The sequence below is a fragment of the Hirundo rustica genome, chromosome 6, assembly GCF_015227805.2.
Source record: "Hirundo rustica isolate bHirRus1 chromosome 6, bHirRus1.pri.v3, whole genome shotgun sequence".
In the NCBI taxonomy this organism is placed as follows: domain Eukaryota; kingdom Metazoa; phylum Chordata; class Aves; order Passeriformes; family Hirundinidae; genus Hirundo; species Hirundo rustica.
Window position 1 is genome coordinate 23,466,366 of NC_053455.1, and position 25,977 is coordinate 23,492,342.

The 25,977-nt window shown below is 39.3% G+C and overlaps 1 protein-coding gene across 1 annotated transcript in view; it reads right to left on the reverse strand.

Moving 5' to 3' along the window:
- Positions 1-658: 658 nt before the first annotated feature.
- The window catches only part of YLPM1 (YLP motif containing 1), a 35,641-nt gene continuing 10,322 nt past the window's right edge, over positions 659-25,977 (reverse strand). The window contains exons 5-21 of the mRNA XM_040066768.2: positions 21,758-24,067; positions 19,312-19,417; positions 17,051-17,531; positions 15,773-15,865; positions 15,238-15,412; positions 14,939-15,084; positions 14,410-14,597; positions 13,720-13,782; positions 13,316-13,435; positions 12,858-13,034; positions 12,556-12,639; positions 12,243-12,326; positions 10,679-10,765; positions 7,602-7,653; positions 3,003-3,133; positions 1,423-1,602; positions 659-1,059 (exon numbers count right to left, since the gene is read on the reverse strand). Coding sequence (XP_039922702.2) covers positions 1,456-1,602; positions 3,003-3,133; positions 7,602-7,653; positions 10,679-10,765; positions 12,243-12,326; positions 12,556-12,639; positions 12,858-13,034; positions 13,316-13,435; positions 13,720-13,782; positions 14,410-14,597; positions 14,939-15,084; positions 15,238-15,412; positions 15,773-15,865; positions 17,051-17,531; positions 19,312-19,417; positions 21,758-24,067 — 4,444 coding nt within the window. The 3' untranslated portion in view covers positions 659-1,059; positions 1,423-1,455. The remainder of the gene's footprint in view (positions 1,060-1,422; positions 1,603-3,002; positions 3,134-7,601; positions 7,654-10,678; positions 10,766-12,242; positions 12,327-12,555; positions 12,640-12,857; positions 13,035-13,315; positions 13,436-13,719; positions 13,783-14,409; positions 14,598-14,938; positions 15,085-15,237; positions 15,413-15,772; positions 15,866-17,050; positions 17,532-19,311; positions 19,418-21,757; positions 24,068-25,977) is intronic.

Here is a 25,977-nt window from a genome sequence, read left to right on the forward strand (position 1 = left end):
CCAGCATTATGAAGAATCTGTACCACTTTTAATAGTGCAGACTGTTATTTGTTCATCCTTTTTTTTTTTTTTTTTTTTTTTTTTGTAAATCAAGCTTAACACATTTATCGAAGGAAAAGAAGGGTATAACTTCTGGTCTTTGTCACTTTTTTAATGATGTATCGCTATGACTCAGTAGACTTAAGAATAGAATGAAATACCCTGATAGGGATCAGTGTTGACTAAAAGACATAGTAAGACCAAAACCAATTTTCTAGGCTGTCCCTCAGAGAACTCTGTAGTACCTGTTTTCACATTGAACAATAAAGACAAGCTTTTTATATGCTGCTACCTTGAACATTACAGAACCACCCAACACAATTCATGCTCACGTAGTAATGAAAATTTGACATAATTGAGAAACTATGATCCAAACATAATGATATTCCTGCTTTCCAGGAACATGAACTCCTAAAGGCCAGCAAGACCTGGGGTCTTAATGGAGCTGTCTATGAGAAGAAGAGCAGGTGAAAAACCTAGAAGACAGTACATCTGTACATGGACAGTACATGAGCACAGTACATCTTCCAGGTAAGGATGGTTCTGAGCACTAACATGTGAACACAGACCACACTTAAAACGTCAAACAAAAACCATACTATATGGTCCACCAAGAACACCGAGTTTATAGTGAAATTTATTGTTCTGCTTCCTAATACAATAAGCTACAAGGTACATACAGTATAAAACGAGAACATCCACAGAGCAAAGGTGATAAACATTCTGTGATGGTACAGTGGAGGTAACATCTGTCTAATCCTTCCACTTTATCCCACAAAGAGCAGCTAAAACTACTGACCCTCCCCCTCCCTCCCCTCCAAAAATATTAAAAAGTAAACTGTCTCTCTCACTTAGGAGCAGCGGGATTCAATGAGTTTTTTGAGGGCACTGGTTATCCCCCAGTATCTCAAGAAGATTGCTGAAACTAAAGTAACAAAGAAAAACTGTGAAGGTGGGAGTGACATGACCCATGCAAGATGCTCATGACACCTTGGTTCACTTCTCCTCAGAGCAAATGGCCTGTAAAGAAAGGAAAAGTTTGTTATGTCACATAAACCAGCAATTAACATGGTTAGAATTAAGATATAATAAGCAACATCTGAACTCAACAGGACTAGCAGATACAGAGCTCAACTACTCTTAATGAAACCACAAGCTTCCTTGTAATAAGGTTGGGAGATCTGATAGCTGATAATCCTTCCTCCTTTATTATCAGGTGCTGTACAGAAGGGTGCATGTTGACACAGGCACAGCTGACGCCTATTATACAAAGTTCCAAATCAAATAGCCTTGTCTGGGAGAGCTCTAACAATGGGGTGAACTGCAGCTTCAACTCTTGAAAAACATCAAGGCTATAAACACACAGGAAGACTGAATATTTACCTTAAAGGCACAAAAATCCACTTAACCACTTTTTCATATATACTTGGTGCGGTTGAGGGCTCTCTCGGCAAGGTGACCACTTTCATCTGTTATCTTCTCCCAGTCTGTTTGTCCAACAACAAAACCGATGGCCCTTTTCCTGTCAGCATCTTTTTTTTCTTCTAGATCTGCCCATCGCACCTATCAGTGCAATAACATCCTATCAGTACAATAATCTTCCAAGAAATCCTGATATGAGTATAGGCTTTCCACTGCAAGCAAGAATACTAATTTCTACTCATTTTCCTTACAACAGCTATTTTTTTTTTCTGATAGGTGAATAGGGAAATTATTTTTAACTGAATATACCAGGTGTTCTATGGAGTAGAAGAAAGATACAGATGATAAGCTTTTTCCATTTCAGTGCTATAGCTCTGAGAGTTGAAGTGTAACTACTGCAATTATTTCTCAGTTCAAAGCAACACTTTCTGCAGGAAGAATTATCCAAGACTCATTTACTGTTTTAATTTTCTGGGGAATCTGTCTTTCAGTTGCACAATGGAAACATCTAGAAGATGACTATGAAACTACAGAAAGACAGTGTTGAAGAGCAAGTCAGCAATGAAAAAATGAATGAAAGACAGTTTTCTTCTCTAGCTTCTGTGATACATTTCTATTTAAAATTTTCCACTATTTCTTTGCACTAAGTAACTTTTTCATACATATGTTATTTCCCCATCTTTACATCTCCATATCTGCACTGCACCTCTTCATGGTAATGCAGATCCCTTGCATTTATCCTGCTCAAATATACACAGTGAACACCCCCAAAACAAAACATCAGTGGGAGGGAGAGCAACAGGAAGGAGGGAGGGAGAGATGCAATGAAGAAAGGCTACACACCAGAAACTCAGCTGAAACACACCACTGCAGGACAAGAAAGAACAGTAAGTGAAAGCATTCTTCTTTGCCAAACTGAGTAGTCTCATTCAGGCCCCTGTGTTACTGGGAAATGTAGCCTCATCAATTTTCCACCAGCACATCCCTATCCACAGTCTACCTGAATTTTCCCTGACATTTTTACTGATAAGGAATGTCAGTTTTCTTCCACCATGACCTCTTCTGCCAATGCCTTAAGTATCTCCATTTCTTTCAGACACACTGTCCAGTCTTCTATTTGACATTACAGAGCAAAACAATATCCAAACACCAACAGTTAATTCAAATTACTTCTAGTGGCAAAAGCTGGCCTTTCTATTTTGGAGAGGGAAAAAAAGCATTGCCTCTTTCTATTACCTCTCTTTCATCTCCCTCTATGACTTTCCCCCTTTTTTCACAACAGATTTTAAACATGCAGCACTTTCTATTCAGACCATGTTGTGCATAGTTAATCTGCTTTATCTACAATTCCTAGCTCTAACTAGTATGTTTACCTCTGGAAGACCCTACTTGCAAGCATAATCTCTTACAGAATCTAAAGGAACAGCAAAATGAAAAGTGAGTCAATGAAATTCCCGTATTCATGGACATTGAATGACTTGGTTTCACAGAGACCATTAAAGGGTTTTATACAGACAGTAATTCATTTGAAAATTTATTACCCTTTTCTTTCCAGGTTCAGAAGCACGTGTATCATAGTCATCTGGAAGCTGCAGATAATCTTCTATCCTGCTGGCAATTGCTTCCCAGTCACGTTTTCTTTTAGTGCCAGTCCGCAAACCATCCAGCTTGTCTGAGAACAAACACAGAGCCTCAGCGTTAAGGGAGATTATTTCTTCTATTATTCACAAAAACAAGACGAAGGGTGGAAAACTTTTCAAAAGAGCAGCAGAATTTGTACATCCAGCTTGTCTTGACAGGTGTAGTGATGAGAGTTGAAATAAACTAGAGAAGACTCAACACAGTTTTCAAATTTTATTGATCTTTCATTTTAACTGTGTGGCAATAACACTCTGTGTTGTTTTCTATATGAGGGAGAAAAAGTTTGCTCTTCCAGATCTATATGGAGTCTGTCCTTACAGGTACAATATAGCCAACAATAGGTAGGAACCACAGATCCATCTTTCTGTACTTGAACACACTACTAAAGCTGTAGCATTTTTCCCAAATTTGGGGATCAATACTGTGTCAAACATGGCATACATGCAGTATCAGGGAACAAGTGGCAATTATATCATTTAATGCATCAAACACGAGTTTTTGAGATACTGTTTCTAAACAAAATGCTCCTTGGAAAGCCTGATCCTCCCCTTTCTTTTTCTCTCCCCATAAGGCAAACCACTTAAAAAGTCTTCCAGGACTGGGATAAAAATATCTCAGAATCTTTTCTTTCATGGTGTAAGAGGTCAGTCATGAATATTTGAGCAGCACACTTGTCCAACAGTCCTCATTTTCTTCTTTTTCTTATTGAACCGATACAACATGAGGAGAAAGAATTCCGTTCCTAGGTTCTAAAATTTTATTCCTCTTTAGACACTGATTCTCAGTAAAGAAAACAACACCTTCTTGAAATTATGTGGCAAACTGTCTTTGGAAAGGAGATGAAACATTAATTGAAATATTTTGAGCAACAAAACATGAAAAGAAAAACCGGCTCTACAAGTCAAAGGAAATTCTGTTACTTCTGTCAATTTAAACTACCAATTTATAAGCCAACAATTCAAGTATGTGTAAAAGGAACACTAAGCTTGGCAATTACATTCATGAAACCATTACCGGTGATGTTAGAAATATGTTTCAGAAGTCACTGTTGTAATTAAATTCATCCACAAAAGGCCTCAGAAATAGATCAAATACAAGGCAGCATTATTTTCGGGATAGCAGAGGATGATCAAAGGTATGTACTTAGAGAAGGTCAGTTCAGAGATGAGTTTTTTTACTTCATATGGGAGAGAGAAGAGTAACAATGGAGAGAATATGAAGCAATGGTACTGTAGACATGCTACTATAATTTAAAGGCCATAAACTAATGAAGTTATTTCTCCCTCATACAGCTCAAAACCTTTTAAAAACTCCACTTTTGCCCCATTTCCCTGGATCAGATACAGAATTTCTAATAAAACATTATAATCCCCCTGCTTCTTGAAATAGCCAACATTTAGGAAAAATGTTCAGAATATTTGTATCTATTACATGATTTAGTTGAGGTTCTTCTTTTGCTCTAACTTAAATATGCCAAATTTGATACTCAATCTCCACAGAAAGGCAACACTCCCTCTAGAAGACAAAATTGATTTATACAATATTCCTCTGTTACTCCAGCTCATAAACTACTTGCACTGTTTCTCAGTATTACTTTCAATCAGTGTAGCTCATTTGTGGCATTAAGCATTTCCAGAAAAAAAAATATATATTGAAAAGGAGATCAACAAACTCATTGAGGAGCATTTAGGAACACCAGGAAGTGAAAAGTGAGCTCTCTGTTGGCAGATTCCTGTAGAGAGACATATTCCTGTTGGAAGGAAGCTATGATGCAAGCTCACCTCATTACCAGAAGTAACTTAAGTCTCCCACTCCCTGCGGCACACCGAACAACTGAAAACATCACTGATAAATGTGTAATGCTCAAACATCAGTAGAGAAGCTCACAAGCTGTTCTGAATCTGCAGTTCCCCTCTGTCCCTTTTTGTTACTGCTACAAAGATTTATTATAAAATGTTATGTCCTTCCATGTTTGAAGCTGGATTTCTTTTCCAAAGGAGTCTGCTTCCATCCATACTATTGCAGTTCAAGGTACATGTGTCATGCAGTAGACACTACACAAATGTCAAAAACCTGCCACAAAGGATTATTTCAGAATATTCTTTTCTGAAAATGTGACAAGATGCCATTTTGTAACACTGGTACTTGTGATTGTTTATGGCTGATGATTATTTAAACTACTGAACATAATTTTATCATTTCAAATTTACAAACAACAAAGCAGCAGCATTTCCACAAAACTTAAAAACTCACCATTAGAATTTTTAAAGTAACATCTGAAAGTAACTAATTTAATTAGCTCCTTCAAAATCTAAATAAATCAATCAGTTAAATTTTGCCCTTCTCATACAAAAGCCACAAACTTTTATGCAGAATCCCATTTTATTCTAGAGCAAATTTTACAACGGTATCAAAATTTCAGCTATACCAAAGCTCATTTCTCCATTCCGGAAAGTTTGTAGAACTTGCACCTTGAAACAGAGCATTGCACTAAATACTTCTGTCAAATTTTAAAAATGAGAGTCCATTACTTTAAATTTCAGTATAAGAACCTGTGCGCACTATGCACTGAGAAGACCCATGAATAGACTTTCAGAATAAAATTCTGGCTGTGCACAGCACATAAGGAAATGATAAATCACACACACACTTAAGAGGAATGTAAGAATAAAGTTAATCAGTGCTAAAGTGAGAGCTCTGAGGCATATGTTTGGTGATTGTCACAAATCAGTGTTTGCAGCTAAAGAACTCAAAACTTTTCAGACATTTTCTCAGGTTTATTACAATCGGTGAGATCTTACTGTGCTTTCCTGTAACAGCATCTACTCAGAAAGAAAACAAAATGCAAAACAAGACTCAGAGCATCATTTCTGGAGTCTGCACTTGTGTCATTCTGCAAATGTGTGCCCTCTGGGACTACTGCAATAAACCTAATGGGCAGGTCAGCTCCCAGGAACTACCTCCGTTTTGGAGTAAACAATGCACACCACAGTTTACATGCCTTTCCAGAAATAATTATAATTGGTCATCTATTGTGAAGTCTTACTGTGAGCTAAATATAGTAATTCTTACTCACAGACTGCAAGTGCTTCTAATGTACACCTTGAGCTGAGAGTTGTCTGTCCTGACAGAGTAATTTTCCAAAGAAACCGCATTCATTACATAGGAATGCCTGGCTTTTTTAAAACCTAAGTTCTGTCAGAATTTACTTTTAATCTATAGTCCTACATATATATATAAAACTGAATCTAGAGGGTAGTTGTAAAAGTAAAATTGTGAAAACAGATTTAATAGAAAGCCCTTCTCACCATATGGATCTGTGTCTTGCAGCATGCTAACATCCAGTTTGTTAATGAAGTTTGCCTGTTAAAGGATTATTTCAACACCCTTGCAAGCAACTTACTTCAGCATAAAAGTGACTCTGCTGCTTGCTCCCCATTTTACATTTAAGTGGAGACCATATAAAAATCATGTGTTTTACATTATATTTACACAAGCTTTCATTATGCAAGGAAACGCAACACAGTTCTTAGCATATACTTAAGAAATAATTTTACACGATTAAATAAATCATTGCTTATGACAAAAATGCAGAGCAATCCTAACTTAATTGTCTAACTGTACCTGTTTGGTATGCCAAAATCATTGAGTACAAGATGCCTCTGCTTGTACTGCAGGTGCTTGTACTGCACATCACTGATATAATCCACAAGTATTTATATGACTTAAAAGAGAGCACAGCAGCAGAAGAGATGGTGTACCTAAGCCCTTAACAGCAAAAGGTGAAAGCCTGCTTTATGTAAGCCACACCACCTAATGCTATTTCTATGGTGCAGTTGTGATTTTCTCACAGACATGATATAAAAATAGCAGTTCTGAGCAGACTGTCTAGACAAAACCTTCATTCAGAACTTTTACTGTTCAGTAAAAAAACCCCCCACAATAAAATTGATTATAACGACCAGAAACCCCTTTCCATGAATAATCCTTTCACTATAGCTGTGACGCATGCATTTCTGCCTGAAAGTTGCTTTTGACTTTGACAGAATCCCAATATCAGCACTAATGAATCAGCAACAGACGTCTCCAAGAATGCAAGTTACCGATGACACTTAGGAAAAAAAGTATGCAATATGAAAAAGAGTACTGTGCAATGTAAGTTGACTCTTTCCTTATATAAAAATAACAAACACAGAAAGATGAAGTATATAAATACTGGTGGTTTTTTTTTAAATTTGAAGACAAAATATTTTCCTTGAACAGATGGAATACCAATTAATGAGTATATAAAACGCTGATGATTAGAAAGTAGTAAAGTCCCCTGCCTCTGGCAGAAGATAAATTCCTTTTCTGTATAGACGCTTTTGCAGTTTCACACACATGTATGAAATCAATGCATTTATTTGTCTTTGTAAGGAGGCACAGTAAAAACAAAAATTCAGGTCTTGCAAACATCATTAGATATCAACTACAAGAAACAGGAAAAAATAAATACCCACCTAGCTTTGCCTCAGAAGTGTCCATCTCCCATTTGCTTTTCGGAATGTAACCCTAAATCATACACAGAAAGAAGCTCGGAGGATTAGAGAGAGACACATATGCATATCACTTTTGAACTGGAAACAGCATTACAATGGGAGTTTAAGGTATTTCTTTTTGTAAGACACAATTCTCATTATCAGATGGGGACCAATTACTTGGTATTTCAGAACTTCTGCATCCACTTCCCATTCAGCGCTTTCAGCAGCCCTTGCAAATCATTACAAGAGTGCTGCCCTCTGCAAACAGACCTCCAGAATAAGTCTAACAGATAGCAAAGGCACTGCGTGCAGTTACTGTATCGTATTATCCCGGGTGGCAAAGTCACTGCAACACAACTTTCAGGCATAAAGCATATTCAAAGCTTTACAAACACAAATGAAAAAGTTACCGTAAGCTCTTATGAACACATTCTCAGATTTAGAACACACAAGCTTCATTTAACTCCTTTTGAAGGGATGTACTAAATTCATATATGAGTGGTTGATCCATAATTAAACAACTTTTTTTTTGTTTAAATCAGAGTATCTGCTGAGTCACTAGGAATTAAGTGTTACTTTAAATTTAGAAATAGTACTCTAAGCGCAATGATTCTTATAAGACAATTTTCCCTACAAATAGTACCACCATGTGTAATGATCTTTAGCCAGTTTATTCTTTGTAAATGAGCATAATGAAAATAAATTGGCAAAAAATGTATTTATTTTAGTTAGCTTTTTGTTATCTTTTCTTTTTATATTCTTTGACAAGTAAATTGTTACTAAGCAACCCTCATTTCAGCTATTCAGATTTGGTATAAAAGTACTTATATTCCTCTGCAACCACATAAAAAAGCTCAAGGTATTGAATGTAAGCCCTGTGAGAATTTAATTACTTTTTAGAATATTTGTTATTAGAGAGGGAAAAGAACTACTCTAGAAGATTTCAAGAAGAAAACAAACAATGCACAAACCGGTTTTATTACACTAACATCTTTCCTGCTTTATTTATAGGTTGCTCCCACTGTGGTAGAAATATATGTGTATTTGTTAATACTATGTGTTACTAAATTAGTGTATTCCAGTAAATTCCAGAGAGTCACACAGGATTTAATTACGTTCAGCACTGCTCTTAAAAAAAATCCTTGAATGACCTTTTTTTCTACCAAGCATATTATCAGTGACTAGAGGTTATCAGATCTCTGGATTTTCTTGTTTTTAATCAAATCTGCAATTAATGCAAACCAAAACAGTTTGTGCTGCAATATTTCCTTGTAACAAATAAATAAACTTCATGTATATACATATATTTATACATTTAAACCAAGTTGCACTTTAAAGCTTGCTCAAAGTTTACACCACAGCTAAAAGCCTTCATTAAACAAAGTGACGTGTGACACACTGGTGAGAACACTAAGTTAAATCTATCAATCATTCATACCATCAAGCACAGAAAAGCAGGAATTGTCTGAATGCTACAAACAATCTTATGGGAGTTAATAATAGCAAGAAGAGTGGCTTTGATGGTGTGAAACAGTCTATTGTGTGCTGAATCTATACAATATCCCAGTTCTCAAATAGGATAAGCAAAGATTCAGACTTTACCCTTTAGTACAAGACAGTTGGATATTTCAAGGATATCTGCCAGATGGCAGGAGCTTCAGACCTCCCTTTTCTCATAGGATTAAATGCAGTAAAAAGAATTGCAGAACCCTTATCAAATGCTCTCAAAAAGGCAAGAGATACCAAATAGTGTCCTGTTCCACTTTCTGTCTGACATAATTCTCTGAGATTAGCCATCTGACTGAATTCCAGAGATTACATACAGCAGATGATGCTTTCCTCTTTTATGTATCTTGTGAATCTGAATATAACACATTCTTATGTGCAGATTACTTTTAGTTATTTAATAATTTGCATAGCTTTCACCACCAAGCTTTCTCTTTGTCTCAAAGAAAAGGCCTATTGTTATAAGTGCTGTATATCAGGACACTCCCCCAAACCCATAAACACACACATACACACACAAATTTATGCACAGATGTCTCAAAAGCTAAAGACAACTTTCTCTTTTCACTATATCTCATGGAAATGGGAGTAGGAGCCATATTCCTGTAAACATGGATGTCTTTGAAATTTTCTAATCACACTTTATGCAGTCTCATATTCTGCGCCAAAGAATAATTTAGTAAAGAGAATGAATGAGTCATGTTGAAAAAACCAGACGTTTATTAAAATCCACTTTTCCTAAGCTTCTTTTAATTCTGATTTCAACTGCTTTCTGACCTGCCACTTCTGAGGAATAGTAAATTTCCATCAAGGAAAAACACTTTGCTCAACTCAGACATTCTTGGTTACTTCCTGTTTATTGAACTTTAACTGCTTGGTTGTGGGAACCAAGATTTGAGATGTTCAACTCATCAAGCATGGACCAGTTGCAGCTCCAACACATACCAAGAAGTTACAGCAGGAAGCCTTTTGTAGCCTTTTAAATACATACCTAAAAAAGGCAGTCCTCAGGGCAGTTCTATAACCTTTATTTATCCAAGAGGCCTAACGCCTCACCTTGGAAATACCACTTGACAAACAAAGTCAGTCAAACGTGGTAGAAAAAGCAGTCTTCGTAACTGTTGTCATATACTGTGACAGCTGAGGAGAGTTCTTTAGACACGTGAAAGGAAATAACCTAAATTAATCTTTGCCCATTGTTCCCATCCCTCCACCTCATGTAATTCTTACATTATCTGGAAGACAGATTATCTGGAACACAGGACTATTATGTACTGCAATTTAAAATGTCTTTAAGAGGCACGTTACCATGCTCACTGACAGTACTGTTTGTAAGCACATACTCATGTATTCTTAGAAATAAATTAGGAAGAAATAATACGATTTATCATTAAGGTTCTCTTAGAAATGTTTAAGTAAAAAACTACTAGAAAAATGTGTCTTAAGATGGCACTGCTAAGAACGGCAATGGGTTGGCACTTGTAGGGCTGAGATTCTCCCTCAGACACGATAATGAACAATTTTTTAGGGATGGCTGATGTGTCTCCTACCAGTTCACTTTCTTCCTCCTCTGCTGTGTCCTTCTTGACTTCTTCTTTCTGGTCTTCAATATTTGCATCAAAATCCTCCATCTCTACCTGTTCCAAAGCACATGCACAGACTTACAAGACACTGCCTGGCTTTTAATTATTTTCTTTTTAACAGAGTAAGTAGAGATGTCCAAATCCAAATAGAAAAGAAAGGATTCATCTTTGAAAGTATGATTATGCAGTATATATGAATACTGTGATCATTCTGGATTTCCTCAGAAGCATGTTCTTTTCTAGCAACAAAGTGACAAAGAATATTCTTCGCAAAGATTTTCTGGAGAAAAGCAAAAATTGTTCATTCCTTTCTTCTACATACATTCTTTGTGTTACCACTATCTGTAACAGCAAGATACTTCTCTTGCTTCCCACACAATCACATTTCAAAATTTGTAATCTCAGAAAAAGTAGCCATCTATATATAACTGGAATGGCTGTCTCCGCATAGAACATCTCTACTGAGCCTTTATCTTTTGCATATTTAAAAATCACAGTAAAGAATAACACTAACCACAGAGTTCAGCAGAACAAAATACAAGAATGCTTGAAGACTTGCATCTAGCTTTGCTCATCTAATGCAATACTTTCTGGGCTCCACAGCTGTACTGGGGACTCATGCATACACTGTAGAATACTTAAAACTCTCCAGGTATGTAAAGTTCTTTACATAATTCGCAAAACCTTGTAAATCCCAATCTGCTGTTCTCTGAGCCTACTTTGGAGTGGAATCTTTTGCCGTCCTCTTAAAAGATTACTATCTTCCACTACAAAGAATTTGGAGATTTAATAATAACATGCAAACATCATGACAAATTGCAAAGACCCTCTGTCTACTTCAGCAGTTTACCAGTTTCTATGGCCATGCCAAGAGCTGTTCTGACAGCAACAAGTAGCTATGGTTCATCCAAAAAGACCACACAACTAAAACACTAATTTATGCCCAGAGCTCCTGACACAACTTCCAAAGAAGAATGCAACAATACAGTAAGCTCACACACCAAAGATGCATGTCACAGCAAACTGCAAATAAAGTAAAAAGGCAATTGTAACCTTCTGCTACATGTTAATTATTTCTTCAATCTCTGCTAAATGTTTGTATTTCTCAATACAAGGACTGAGTTTGAATTTTTTTATTTCCTTATCTTACTTTCTACAGCTACTTTCTCAAAATATGATCTAAATAATTCAGTAACCTGCAAAAAGTGCTGAGTTTCATCTAAGAGTGCAAAGATTCTCTTTAATCTCATTAACTGGTTTTCAGCAGTTGCTACGAGTAAAGTGACTTCAACTATATCTCAAAGATACCTAAGTTTGAGCTTCAAAAAGGTGATAAAAGCTAAAAATGTACCTTCATGTTTGGCGTAATTTATAAGAATAACGAAATACACTTTCCTGTCACAGTGATTCTGGCTTTCTAAAGTGCCTTGCTTATAACTGCCTCGCTGTGATCACATCTTTGCCTGCTTTGTAGTTTCAGAATAGTCACATTGACCTAATCTGCAGTTTTAGCAAGTGCAGAGATTCTCACCTCTTCGATAGCAGCATCCTGCAACAGAGAACGGATGTCCAGGCGCATCATGTGGCGTGGTGCTGCCTCCCAGTGATCAGACATCTAACGAAACACACACAAAAATGAAGCACCTCTAAAAATCTACCAGATTCATTAGAAAATTTGGTTTCTGATTGCTAACAAGATGCAGCTGCACTTCAGTAATTTTAATCAATGCCATGAAATAACTACCAGTACTTCTTAGAGGAAAAGTGTAAGCATTATGTAGTGTGTAGTTTTCAAACAACAGTGGGCCCAAAAGCACAGTATGACTCCAGATGTGTACAGTTACCCTGCTGATATCCTTTAGCTTGCGCCCATGAATATTCCTCTTGGAACACGTCTGGTTATCTGCACTCATTTCAGCTAAGTAGACCTAGAAAGGAAAAGACAGTATTAAATATTGTTATGCAATTTTTAGAGCTCTTTTTCTACTTTGTGATACACTCTGCAGTTGTACACTTTAAGAAAGGTAAACTTTTAACTATACACCACAGTTTTTTTCCTGAGTGTGGGAGACACTTTCCATTCAGAAGCTCAGAACCATCAGTATATGGCTGTTAGCAAGTTCAAATGCTATTTAGGCTCCATTACCTCAAACCCCTTTGTTTTTGCAGCGCTCCAAAACTGTTCAAAGTGTCGCACTCTATCATTGATGGCATCGAGGATAATGAAGGGAAAGAAGCCGTCATCCAAGGTCTTTTTGAAAGTTTTAAACATGCTGGTACGGTAGGTCTCCTCCATTTCAGCCTCATATTCATACTCCATCACCTTTACCAAGGACAAAAGCATTAAGAAAGAGGACATCTATAAAATGGCTAATATTCAACACCTGAATGTCATGACCACAAAGTACACTAGTGTGAGAAAAACACTTTCCAGGTCAGTTTTTAAAAATTTGCTCATACCACCCTAAGTTATATTGGCTTGTTTTGAAAAACAGCCCAGAGACCTCTGCACTCTTCCCACCCCACAGACTGGAATTCTGATTGCCACTGTTTTTCCAGAACATCTTGTTTCTTTGTCAAGAAAAGCAAGAGAATTAAGACTACCTTCTTTTTAACCTTTTTCCCTGTATCTGGGTCTCTCTCCTCTTTCTCCACTTCAGTGATAAAGTAGTCATCCAGGCTGAGCACTCTTGGTGCAGGTCCTCCACATTCTACCTCCTTATCCTGGGAAGAAAGCAAAACGAAATCATATACCTTTGCTGTAAAAATTACATTATGCTACACAGATCTTCAAAATACTTTTGGTCAACAGCAGTTCTCGATACTCAGAACAATAAGAGAGTAGTATACCTCCTGCTTGCTAATAGAGGTGGAGATTCACACAGCACATGAAGACATGGAACATGAAATAACAACAGACACGAATCCCTGGCAAACAGAAAACAAACAGCAGAGGAAGCACATGTAAAAGACAAGCAGCACTACACAGTGAGTGCCTGTTTACATACCCTGATCAGTTTTGCTACATGTGTCTTTCCACTGCCAGGTAACCCTCTCATGATGATCACAATCTGAAACAAAGATCATGTAAGAAGATATGATACTGTACTACATTTAGCAGACTCTCTTTTGCAAAGATTTTCTTCTAGAGAATTATGTGCTGTGAGCTCACACTTTTGCATGTCGTCAAACTCTCACTGTTTTAAAAACCAGGCAGTGAGAAATGGTAGTAGCTCCACATAATTCAGAGTTTTTGATGTTAATCATCTCAGCAGTTTAGGCTGCATGTTATAGATCTGGTTCAGTTTCACTAATTTCTTTCATTCAACTGAATGAAACTTACCTAAATGTTTTATAGCCTAAATTGTGTCCTTCCTTACATAATATGGTGCATTGCCAAATCTCTGTGTAAAGACAAGTCTTCCCCCGATACATCAATAACCAAACTGAAGACCTCAGAAGAGGCCAAAATACCTTAATATTATACACAAAATTGCTTTGAGCATTCCTAGGAGGTTTACCTCTCCAGTGGACTCCTAATAGCTATGCTACAACACCCTAGGCATTTGCAAAGGAACTAAGCTGACTTCCAGAGCTTCCTCAAATGTACACTTGTTCGAACATATTACATCCACCAGCATTTTACTGAATACAGACCTTGTAGGAACTAATTGCTGCTTTCAGAATGTTATACTCACCCTCTCTGGCCTGCTATCCCGTCCTGGTGGCTTTAAAATATCATCTACATTTTTAGATTCTGGCTTCCTTTCTACTCGTGGAGCAGGTGGTGGCTGACGAGGCATTGATGGAGCAGAAATAGGAATCCTTTCCTCAGGGTAATTTCTACGATCACCTTCAAATTCCAGTGTTTGGACAGAAGAATTTTCTTAGTTCAGTAAAATAAAAAAATTAAGATGTTCATGCCCAGCTGAGCTGATTTAAACAGACCTTCATTATTTTAAGTTAAATTCACAGATATGTCCTCAAAATAATTAAAATTTCTGATCTTAAACCTACTGCAATCAAAGACAGTTTTGAGCAGAGTATATAGCTGTTTCATTCATGATCTCATCACCGAGAAACAAAACTGAATGCCATCACCTAACGAAAATTTCCTGAATTATATATTCTGAACAAACAAGTACTGCAAACCAATTAATCTTCATCTCTGCAAGCCCATTATTTTTCATAATATTCTAGCATGACTTCAAGATCAAGAAACTGTACCTCCAAACATGGAAGGCCCATGATCATATGCTGGACGATCTGTCTTTCGTTCATATGGTGGTCTTTCAAAACCACCTCGCCTGGAGGACGGATGGTCTTTCTTGTCGCGGTAAGACTGAGTTCTTGAAGGTGTAGTAGGAAGAGCCCTGCCAAAAGAGTATTTAGTGCATTTAGTGTATTTTTGTAAAAACTATGGATTCTAGAGTGAAAAGCACATGTACTTCACAGGGAAAATGGACAGCGTGATACACACCACATCCTCAACTGCATTAATTACACAGTGTTTCAAAATCACGTACCTATCATCTCGGGGATGCCTCTCTTTTTCAAATCTCTCTCGTTCGTAGTCCACAGAACCCCGATCTCTGTGCAATTCCCGCTCTCTTTTGAAATCCCGATGATCTGTGTTGGAATTACCTTGACGCTCAAAATAAGGCTCACGATCTCTTTCTCTGTTGTAGCGACCTGGATGCTCTGAAGGGAGAAACCCAGGGAAATCCTAACTACTATTTTGGAAAAAGAAGGCAAGAGTGCAAGAAAAGTATACGATATATGAGCTAGGATGGACTTAATCGGACACTTTTTTCCAAACCGTAACAGACAACCATACCATGCAATCCTACTTAAAGCCACAAAACTGAATTTGTAAAGTGGCTAGGTTATTGACTGCAGTACTCCTCTTGAAAACATAAACTGTTATTCTTATGGACCTCTGAAGGAAATGAAGTGGCTGCAGCTTAAACAAGAGTTACTTAGTTTGAACAAGCTTTTAGTGCCTTACAACTTTTCTTAAGAGCTGACTAACTGTTTGAGAGCTAGCCAAGCACATCCTACCTTTTTGAAATGTTTGCCTGTCTGGTAGAGGTTCTGGACGAAGTGTTACCCTCTCCCCATATGGAATCTGTTCCACTTTACTGGTGGTTATATCTGGTTGAAAATAAACCAAAAAATAATTAAGGTTTTAAAACATGTCTTGCATTTTCCTTCCTTCTCATGAAAAGTAATCAGCCAATGGCATTAAAAGTGACAAGAACAAACTAGCATAATTTCTTTTAATGGATAATGCAAGAAGAACTTCACATAAATAAACAGCACCATGGTTTTTAAAGGCTGAAGTGAGTTTGTGTGTGTGTATGTAAACCACTCTGTCTTAACAATGGGACTTCTGCCTTTTCAGGTGAGTTCAGGCAGCACGCAGTGTTGGAAAATTATAAACATTAAAATTCTCAGTAAGTTTCAATAACTCGCAGAACTACTGTAATGTCAAGAATAATATCAACTGAAAGCCTCACAACTATGACTTTTTTTTATAACAGCTTTTAGTCAAATATCTACTTAATGGAACAGATACGGCTTCCAGTCCTGTTATGGTAGTTTAGAGAGAGAAAAAACAGTCTTTAAATGACAATGCACAATTTAAGAACTTCTTTATGACATGATTTCACTGCAGTTAATGGAGGGAGATCAATTCTATTTACAAACTAGTATTTCAGCTTAGCAGAAACTTGAATTTTAGCTTTGGTAAGCTCAATAGTACAAAGCAGAGCCCTCCACTACTTTTGTGTTAAACACCTGTACAGGCTGCATGCCCTGCAGAACCAGACTGTCTCCCTCTCTGGCTAGAAGATACCTCACACCCATTATGCAGTATAAAAATAACGCAAACACCAGACACATTTGGCTTTAAATCACTAAGTCACACCTAAGAACTGTAACCATCCAAAGTACCTTCTAGCCCAATTACTTCCATACTCACCTACAAAAGGATTAAGGGAAAGTATCAATATCAATCTAAATACAACACATAATTTTGTGTTTACTAGGAACACCCATGGCTATACACCATTCATGGGACAGCAGCCATGGAATATACACTGTTTACCAACACGAAATAGCTCTTTCTAAAACATTGAAACACTAAACTCAGGGTCATAACTGGTTAAAAGTTAGACACTCCTTATAACTGCACTGCTCAGCATTACATCATTAGTATACACAAGTCTACACATCAACTGCAGAACATGCATACTTTGCATGACATACTCTTTTAAAAAAAAAGTCAGGAAAACTAATTGGCTCTCTGATACATATTAAGTACACTGCAATACCCACCTCGCCCGTGGCCATAATCCACCGTTTGCTGAATGATGGGTGCTTTAGGAACTGGTGGAATAACTGGAGGAAGGGACACTGGTACAGCTGATGGAATGGAGGTGTGGATGGCAGGTACTTTCATAGGTGAGGAGACAGGTGGAGGCATCATTGACTCCTGTTTACACAACTTGTACTCCATATTTGCACCTTTATCCTCATTTGTGTCCCACAGTCCATGGAAAGAGTCCTCATCCCAGCGTTCCTGTTCCACAGCAGAAGGTGATGGTTTTAAAGACTGACCATGACTTGGGATTGTAGTTGGAGTAGAAACTGGAGCATGTGGCCTTGTCATAGGTGTAGTAGGCCTTGCCACTGGGGCACTTGGTCTCGTCACAGGGGTGGGCTGTCTGAACAACACGGGAGGCTTTATAATAACAGCAGGAGAAGGTTTAATAGCTTGGGCTTCTACTGGTGCCTCTGAAGATAGCTGAGAAGAGACCTAGATGCAGAAAGCACTTTTAATGTAGATCTGTAAACTAACCTTCTCTCATCCTCAGTTTGTGCAATGGCAATCGGTAGTCAAATCATACACGTTTTCTAGCACCTCCATCAAAGTGCTACAGGTAGGAGGACTATTTTTAAAAACTGGTGGCTGATTTGTGTTTGCTCACTATGTGAAGGCTTAAACACTACTTATTTTCTTCAAAATAACCTTACCAATTTTAGCTCCAGTCGGCCTATCTCAGTTCAAAAGTGTCTACTGTTTTATTCCCAAAGACTCCTGCTGTCTGCAAAGATTCCTGCTGTCTGTGTGAAGGCAGAAAATCTAAAAGGAAGGCAGCTTGGTGAGATGCAAAAGGATTGATAAGGCCAGTTTCTTTGTGGAAACCACTGGAAAAATTCACAGAGAGCAGAAGTACCCGGAAAGACCTTAATAAAATCAGTATCAGAAGAACATAAGAAATTGGAAGGTCTTGCCTAGTGGAAAACCAAACTAAAACCTTCATGAACCAAGTATCCACAAGAAACCCCATGCCTTACAAGACTTTTCAGCATCACAGCAGATGCCAAGCTACAGGCAGCCTTATTAGCAACATGCAATAAATATTGCAGAATGGTTGTAGATACAAAGCTGAGCGCTGTAATAACAGCTCAAAGTCACAACAGAAATATCTGGAGACAGGAATTCCAAGAACAACAAAAGTTGTTTGAAAACCTCTAGGCAGATGAGTGAAGTAGTCTGAGATAACAAAATATCAAAATTGAGTAACTTCCTAAGGGCCTCAACATACCTCCAGTTCTTGGTAGGAAATCAGTTCCGTTCTTTTACTTTACAGACACTGTAAAATAAGGAAGCAGTCACCTAGGCAAAAAGAAAACTTGCAGTGCCTGCAAGTGTTATTCACTGCATAACACTTCTCTGGATGGAAGGACAAAAAAAGGTTGGTCTGGCTAAATGTCAGACCCAGAAGACCTTATGGCTAAATTTATTGGTGTGAGTAACTTTGGGGTTAGGATGTGATGAAGAATAAAGACTGTGCATCTGATATCTCCTCTGACGCATATTTAACACAACTGTTTACTCATTCTAGGAAGGATTTATAAACCTGTGTTAGCATGACTGCAGAAGTTCAGTTGATCTCCGAATTATCAAAAAACCCAAATACAAGCATCTGAGAAGAGTTCCCAGAACTAAACAGGAAATTAAGCAGTAGAGGAGTAGTTGTATCACAACAGGACAGATGTACACAAACGTGAGTTTCCATGCACTTTATGATATTCTAGAAGGTAATAGGAATTCCCAATAAAAACAGCATACAGAAGGCTAATGCCCATGCTACATTGAAATATCTCAATTTCCAATCGAAGTATCCCCAATTTTTTCCAGCTTCAAAGAGGACATAGCTCCTGAAGTAGGAAAAGCAGTGCAAGTTGAAAGAACTTAAGAAAGGAAAGGCAGGGTCTTCTTGTGAACCTTACATCCCTGTTTTGGAAGAACTCACCTCTTTTTGCACATTATCCCACAGCAATCTAGATTACTGAACCTCATGTGCAATCATCCCTGATGGGTATTCTTGGAAGACATGGTGGACTGACTGAGTATAAAATGCTCTGAAAAATTTAAAGAAACTAAGTTGTTTTGCCTCAACAGAAGAGAGCTAAGGTTTGTAAGGATTGCTGGGGAGGCATTCCACAGAGAAGTCTGACCATCAGTGTGTAGAACTAGTTCAACATACATAAATAGTAATTACAACCAACATGTAATCAGATGACTTTACCTGAAAGGCACCTGGCCTTGTGCTTGTGTTCTGTGATCTTGGAGAGTCCTGGGTAGAAATGTCAGGTTTGAACTCCTTCAGCTTCTGTAGCTGTTCTTTTTGCTCTCTGCACATGCATCATAAGAAAGTATTATCAGTCTATAGCTTAAACGAAAAATTAAAGAAATCAATGCTCATGGTGAAAACACGTTACACTAGCATCAGAGACAATGCCAAAAGAAGAAAAGGACACAGCAGGCTTTACATGGGCAATGCTGTGATTCAGGAATCCCTGTTTCACATCCACCTAACCATGGAGGCATTTAGTGTATTAACCATGCTTTTTGATCACAAGTTTCCTCAGACATGCAGTTATGCTTTTGCGCCTTGCCAGAACCACTCCATTTGAACAGTGCAGAGCAAAGCTGGATTTTTATCTTCTGTCAACACCTTCTGCAAGCAAGAAACCCTTTGGAAATGCATACATAAGTGCTCTCAGTTACTTGCTGTGGTTCACATGGTAACGGGATTGAGGCCAGCAAATCACAAGATTCCAATACATAAAAACCAAACAGTGAGACTAACTTTCGCTTCTTTGGTTTATATATCAAAGTGTAATTTAATACACAACTAATACATAGTCTACAGAGCAGAGACCAGGTTCAGCTGTAATCACTGGATTACAAAGTTCGAGTGAATATTATTTCCTTTCCCTTCAGTTTTTGTCAGCAATTTTTAATCTAGGTGTTTCAATTGCTAATAATACTGCGCATTGAAGCAGTTTCTACATAACAACTAAGAACGGGATCCCTCTGCAACAAGACATAGCAGAAACCACCCTAACTAGTAACGCATCTGTTCAGTGTTCAGCAGAAGAGGAACTTGGCTCAAAGAAGAAAACGTTCCACACTTTGTAAATACAAAGAGTAAACTGAGCACTACACTAGATCATAAATACAGAACAGTCTGCAGCTGAGAGTATGCTGTCTTATGCACCATAAAAGCAAAGCCAAATGAAGGCTTTAGTTTTGGACATGAAAGCAGTTATGTACCACACTACTGATACAATTCTTGGCTCAAAAAGTCCCCATAAAAATTAGTAAGTTATCTCCATAAAGTTGTTCCTACTGTTCAGACTTAAATCACCTACCTATAAGAACCTAATGAGAAGTACCAATGTAACTAATTTTAAGATTACCCTCATATTCCACTAAAAATCTGTATCTTGTTTATATTTCCCCTTTTTACTGGCTTTAAAAGATGTATATGTAATTACTTTTTACATTAAACATTTTAGTGACTATGTTTAAAATATTTCAGCCCTAATAAATCACTCTTGTAGTAAATCCCAAACTATGCTCCTTAGCCTAAGTGACTGGTTTGCAGCTAGTCACAATAAACAGCAAAACATATGGCAGGCAACTGAGGCAATGGGAAAGTCAGGAAGCTGAAAATAATCTATTACTCCAAACTTTTAGCAAGTACTACTTTATAATACAGATTTCACAGTTAATAACACTGTTGAATTAATCTAATTGCAGTAAATTATTATTCAGAATAAAAGTTCTTCCTTTTTAAAAAATTATTTTTCTTGCATTTTCGCATGCAGCTAAGACCTTCCATATGACACAGGTGCTCAGCAATCTTACGAATCTGAAAGCAAAACAGCCTGAAGAAAGTTGCAAAACATCTCTCTTGTGAAATGGATCCGGTTGGAAGGGACCTCAAAAATCATCTCATTCCAGCCCCCCTTTCACTAGATTAGGTTGTTGAAAGCCTCATACAGCCCAGTGTCTCCTATTACTAATTTCATAATAAACACTTATTAAAGCCTTAGGAAGTTTAGTAGCTGCTCTCTAAAAATGAAGTCTTGAACTCCTGAATTCATATCCTCCTAATTGTTTTTATCACTCCTTTTATGCTGATTCCCTGAACTTAAGATCAACCAAATTTGACAAAATTGTTTATTGACAATATTGGGTTTCAAATGAGGAAGCTCTACAAAAAACCCAACCAAACAACCAAAAGCTCACCTATGTTTTAAGTTAAAAGTGAGCAGTATCCAAAAAATCAAATAGGTCTTAAGAACCACATTAATGTAGAACTGGAGGGGAGGTACTAAAAAGCTATTATCACTAAGCTCATCTGACACCATCAAAAAGACTGAAAAGTAATTATCCACAAGTTTATTTGAGGATAACAAAAAGATTAGCCAGGTGATGGTACAGGTATCCTCCTGGAAAGTAACATACAGGGAACACCATAATCACGGGGAAAGGGACAACCATCTATTTAAGAAAAAAAGTCTATTTACAAAAGCTGTGATAAAGGTACCCCAAATAACTTGTTCCACATGAGCTCCTACTATCATGCTGTGAGTGAAAGAAATGAAGCCATTACTGTGTTGATACAAATAGATCCCACAGAATAGGATTCCTATTCAAAATCACAGAACCAGGTAACTCACCGAAGCATTTTGAGCTCCTGGGCAGCCTTAAGAATTATCTCATGCTGTCTTTGGCTTAGGACCATCACTCCTCCCAAGGACTGGTCAGAGTCCAAGTTTGAATCTGCTCCCAGCATATCAGAGGAATGTGAAGGTGGAGGAAGGGATGAATCTGAGTGGTCATCCAAAGACCGCAGTCTCTCTCCATCATCTGGATACCACCTATCCGACAACCGTTCCCTCTCCCAGTCAGTCCTTTCAGGAAGATAGTCTTGCTTCTCCCGCCACGTGTCGTATCTTTCTGGATATTCTCGAATCCTAAGCTCCCCCCTGTCTCGGAGATCTCTGTCATAATGATCTCTGTTCCTATCATCCCTCCACCTATCTTCACGATACCTGTCCAGAGGTGGAAGGGGTGGTAATGGTGGTAGAGGGGGGATATCCAGGTCACGATTCCCCATTTCTCTGTCATCCATAGGTCTCATGTCCCAGTCTCTATCCCATTCTCTGTCTAAATCTTGATCATAAATATCTGAGGATCTTCCAGTTCTATCTAGATCTCTCTCTAGTTCCCTTTCTCTTGGCCCTTTCCAGTCATCCCACCACGAATCCCGTCTGTCATGATCAGATGATAAAGGAGGTAGTGGTGGTAAGGGAGACAATGGAGGCAGTGAATGGTGGGATTGCAACCTGTCATCCCTGTCATATGCATCTACAGAATCATCCGGATAATCAGAGTTGTGATCTCTCCAGTACTGTTCTCTTTCCCAGTCATCCAATTGCTCACGCTCCAAAGACGGGTCATCTTGACTATCTAAAGGAAATTCCTCCTGCATTGTATCATTTTCACGACCCCAAGAACCCCTGAATGTTTCATCTCGATGGTACGGAGGCAATTTGTCAGGGTCATCTCCTAGGTGAATGGGTTTACCCATATTGCCTGTTTCAGGTCTTCCTGCTTCTCTCTCATGGCTATCTCCCCTCCTGATGGGACACCTTTCCCGGCTACCTGCCCGCCGGACCAGGTCCCTCTCTCGGCTACCTGCCCGCCTGACAGGGACCCTCTCTCGGCTACCTGCCCGCCTGACAGGGACCCTCTCCCGGCTACCTGCCCGCCGCATGGGCTCCCTCTCTCGGCTACCTGCCCGCCGCATGGGCTCTCTTTCCCGGCTACAGGCCCGTCTGACCGGGCCTCTCTCCCGGCTTCCTGCCCGTCCCCTATCCCAGCTGCCTGTCCGTCCAGGTGGCTCTCTGTCTCGGTTAGAGAATACCCTCTCATGGCTATCTGACCGTCCACCCAGACCCCTCTCTCGGTTGCCTGACTGTCCATCTGGCATCCTCTCCCGGCTGCCTGACCGTCTATCCGGCATTCTCTCCCTGCTGTCCGCTCTCCTGAACATTCCCCTGCCACGGATGGATGCTTGCCTAGCTTGCCCTCTGCCTCTATATACATATCCTCTACCACGGCCATCGTCCATCCTGCCCATTCCCCGGCCATGGCCATCATCCATCCTGCCCATTCCCCAGCCACCATCCATCCTTCCCATTCCCCGGCCGCCATCCATCCTTCCCATTCCCCGGCCACGGCCCATTCCCCAGCCACGGCCATCCCCCTGCCCTCTGCCACGGCCCCTTCCTCTGCTTCCTGGTCCCTTTCCTCTATCTTCATGCATAAATGGCCCTTTTCCTCTGCTTTCCGGTCCAGGTAGGTCCTGGGTGCTATCTGAAGCAGTCAACTGGCCATCTGGTGAATCCAAATCCTGATTTTCCGTTACAGGGGCTACTGTATTCTGGTTCTGAATAGGTGGGGTGGGTGCCTTGGACTCTTCTGCCTGCTGGTTGGGATCATGTGAACTCCATGTCCACTTTTTAGGAGGGTCTGAACTAGGTTCTTTGACTTCAGGTTTGGATGGTTCCTGTTGAGTGTCTGTCACGTCCTCACTTGGCTCAACTGGACCTGTGGTCTGTGCGTCAGGAGTAGATTCTGTTCTGTTTACAGACTGCTGATCACCATCTGTGTCTGTAAAAGGTTTTTTGCTTTCTGACTGTGAGTCTGTCTGTGCCTGCTGCTGCTGCTGTCCCATTTGAGGCCTGGGCCCCATCCACTGTGGACCGCTAGGTCGTGAACCGTGTCCCTGTGATGCATTTGCTGTATAAAACTGTCCTGCTGGTCCTCGTGGGATAGAGCCCCATCTACTTGAAGACTGTCCATCTGTATTCTGTCGGTCAAAGCGTGACCTGTATCCTTCTGAGCGCTGGGAGTCAAAACGAGGTCCTCTCTGTCTTGAGCCTTCAAATTTGTCATATCCTCTCCCCCGAGGTCCATCAAATCTACAGATGACACAATAGAAATTTTATTCAAATGAACACATCATATTAAAATCCTATAGATTAATTTTATGCAAAATACAGAACTCATGTCTAAAGTCAAGTCGCTTAGATTTTTGGGATTCACAGTCGCACATCATTGGATGAATCAGGAAGGCCAAAGCATGGCTGAAGCTGAACTCTGCAAGGGATGCAAGGAGTTCCAAGAAGGGCTTCTATATGTACGTCAGCCAGAAAAGAAAGGTCAAAGAAAGTATACCCCTTGGACAAACATGACTGGCAAACTGGTAACAGTGAATGCGGAAAAGACTCCGATACTCAACAACTTTTCTGCCTCAGTCTTCACTAACAATCCCATGCCTCTTGAGTGGATGGACGGCAAGACAGGGACTAGGGGTGCAGAGTCACTCCCATGATAAGAGAAGATCAGGTTCATTATGACCTGAAGAACCTGAATGTATGTAAGTCTATGGGATCTGCCACTCTCCATGGTATCATGAAAATGGTGATAGTCAGGTAAAGTGCCTGGTGACCAAGAAAAGGAAAATACGGCACCTATTTTTAAAAAGGGTAGAAGGAAGGACCCTGGAAACTACTGACTTGTGAGTCTGACCTTCGTGCCTGGGAAGATCATTCCAGAAGCTATGCTAAGACACATGGAGGACAGGGAAGTCATTGGAGACAACCAGCATGGCTGCATCAAGGGCAAGTCCTGCCTGACCAACCCAGTGGCCTTCTATGACGGAGTGACTAGTGGATAATGGAAGAGCTATAGATGTCATCTATCTGGACTTCTTTAAGGCATTTGACATGCACCCCCACATTCTTTATTCTAAATTGGAAAGAGACGGATTTGATGGATGGGACTATCTGGTGGATGAGGAACTGGCTGGGCAGTCACATCTAGAGGATAGTGGACAACAGCCCCGTGTCCAGATGGAGATCATTGACAAGTGGTGTCCCTCAGATTACTGGGATGAGCACTGTTTCCTATCTTCATCAAGACATAGACAGTGGCATTGAGTGCACCTTCAGCAAGTTAGCAAAGGACACCAAGCTGAGTGGTGTGGGTGACATGCCTGATGGACAGGATGCCACCTAGAGGTGCCTAGGAAAGTTTGAGAAGTAGGTCCATGGGAACCTCATGTGGCCAAGTACAAGGTCCTGCACCTGGGTGAGGGCAGCTCCTGGTCTCAATACAGGCTGGGCGACGATGGGATCGAGAGCAGCCCTGCCAAGAAGGACCTGGGGGTGCTGGTGGATGAAAAGCTGGACATGAACCAGAAACGTCTGCTCACAGCCCAGAAAGACAACCTGTGCCTATCATTACGTATCACTGAGCTCTAAACCAACACACATAAAAAACATGCACTAGTAAGTCATGAAAACAGTCTGTTCAAAACTGCACATCCAACAAATCCCAGGAACAGAAACACTCTTTAAAAACTATGAGGAGATAGAAAATGATTCATTTATATAAAGTTCATGTACATTGCTTGCAATTCATAAATTATTATTCATGATTGATCACTTTGGAAGCAAAAAGAAGGGAAATAATCATGAAGATATTATTGCAAAGTCTAGCAGAGTATTGTATTGTAAAGTCTAGTAAGGACAGAAAAAATTGAACAGAACACCACTGCCCTTTGATTCAGCAAACACCACACTAACCCATCTCTAACTAATGAGCAGATAAACAGATGTCATTTTTGCACCCTGATATCATGTATCAAAGAAAACATTCAAAACCCAAGATCTTGGATTAAATTATATAGCAGGTATAAAATCAACAAAGACATCAAATATTTACAACAGCTTTCTTTTTCTCAAAGCAGGAGCACTGTTTCTCTGTGAATGAAAAGGGCAGCACTCCCAAGCCCTTCACCAAAAAAAGAAAATGCAATCTACTCTAG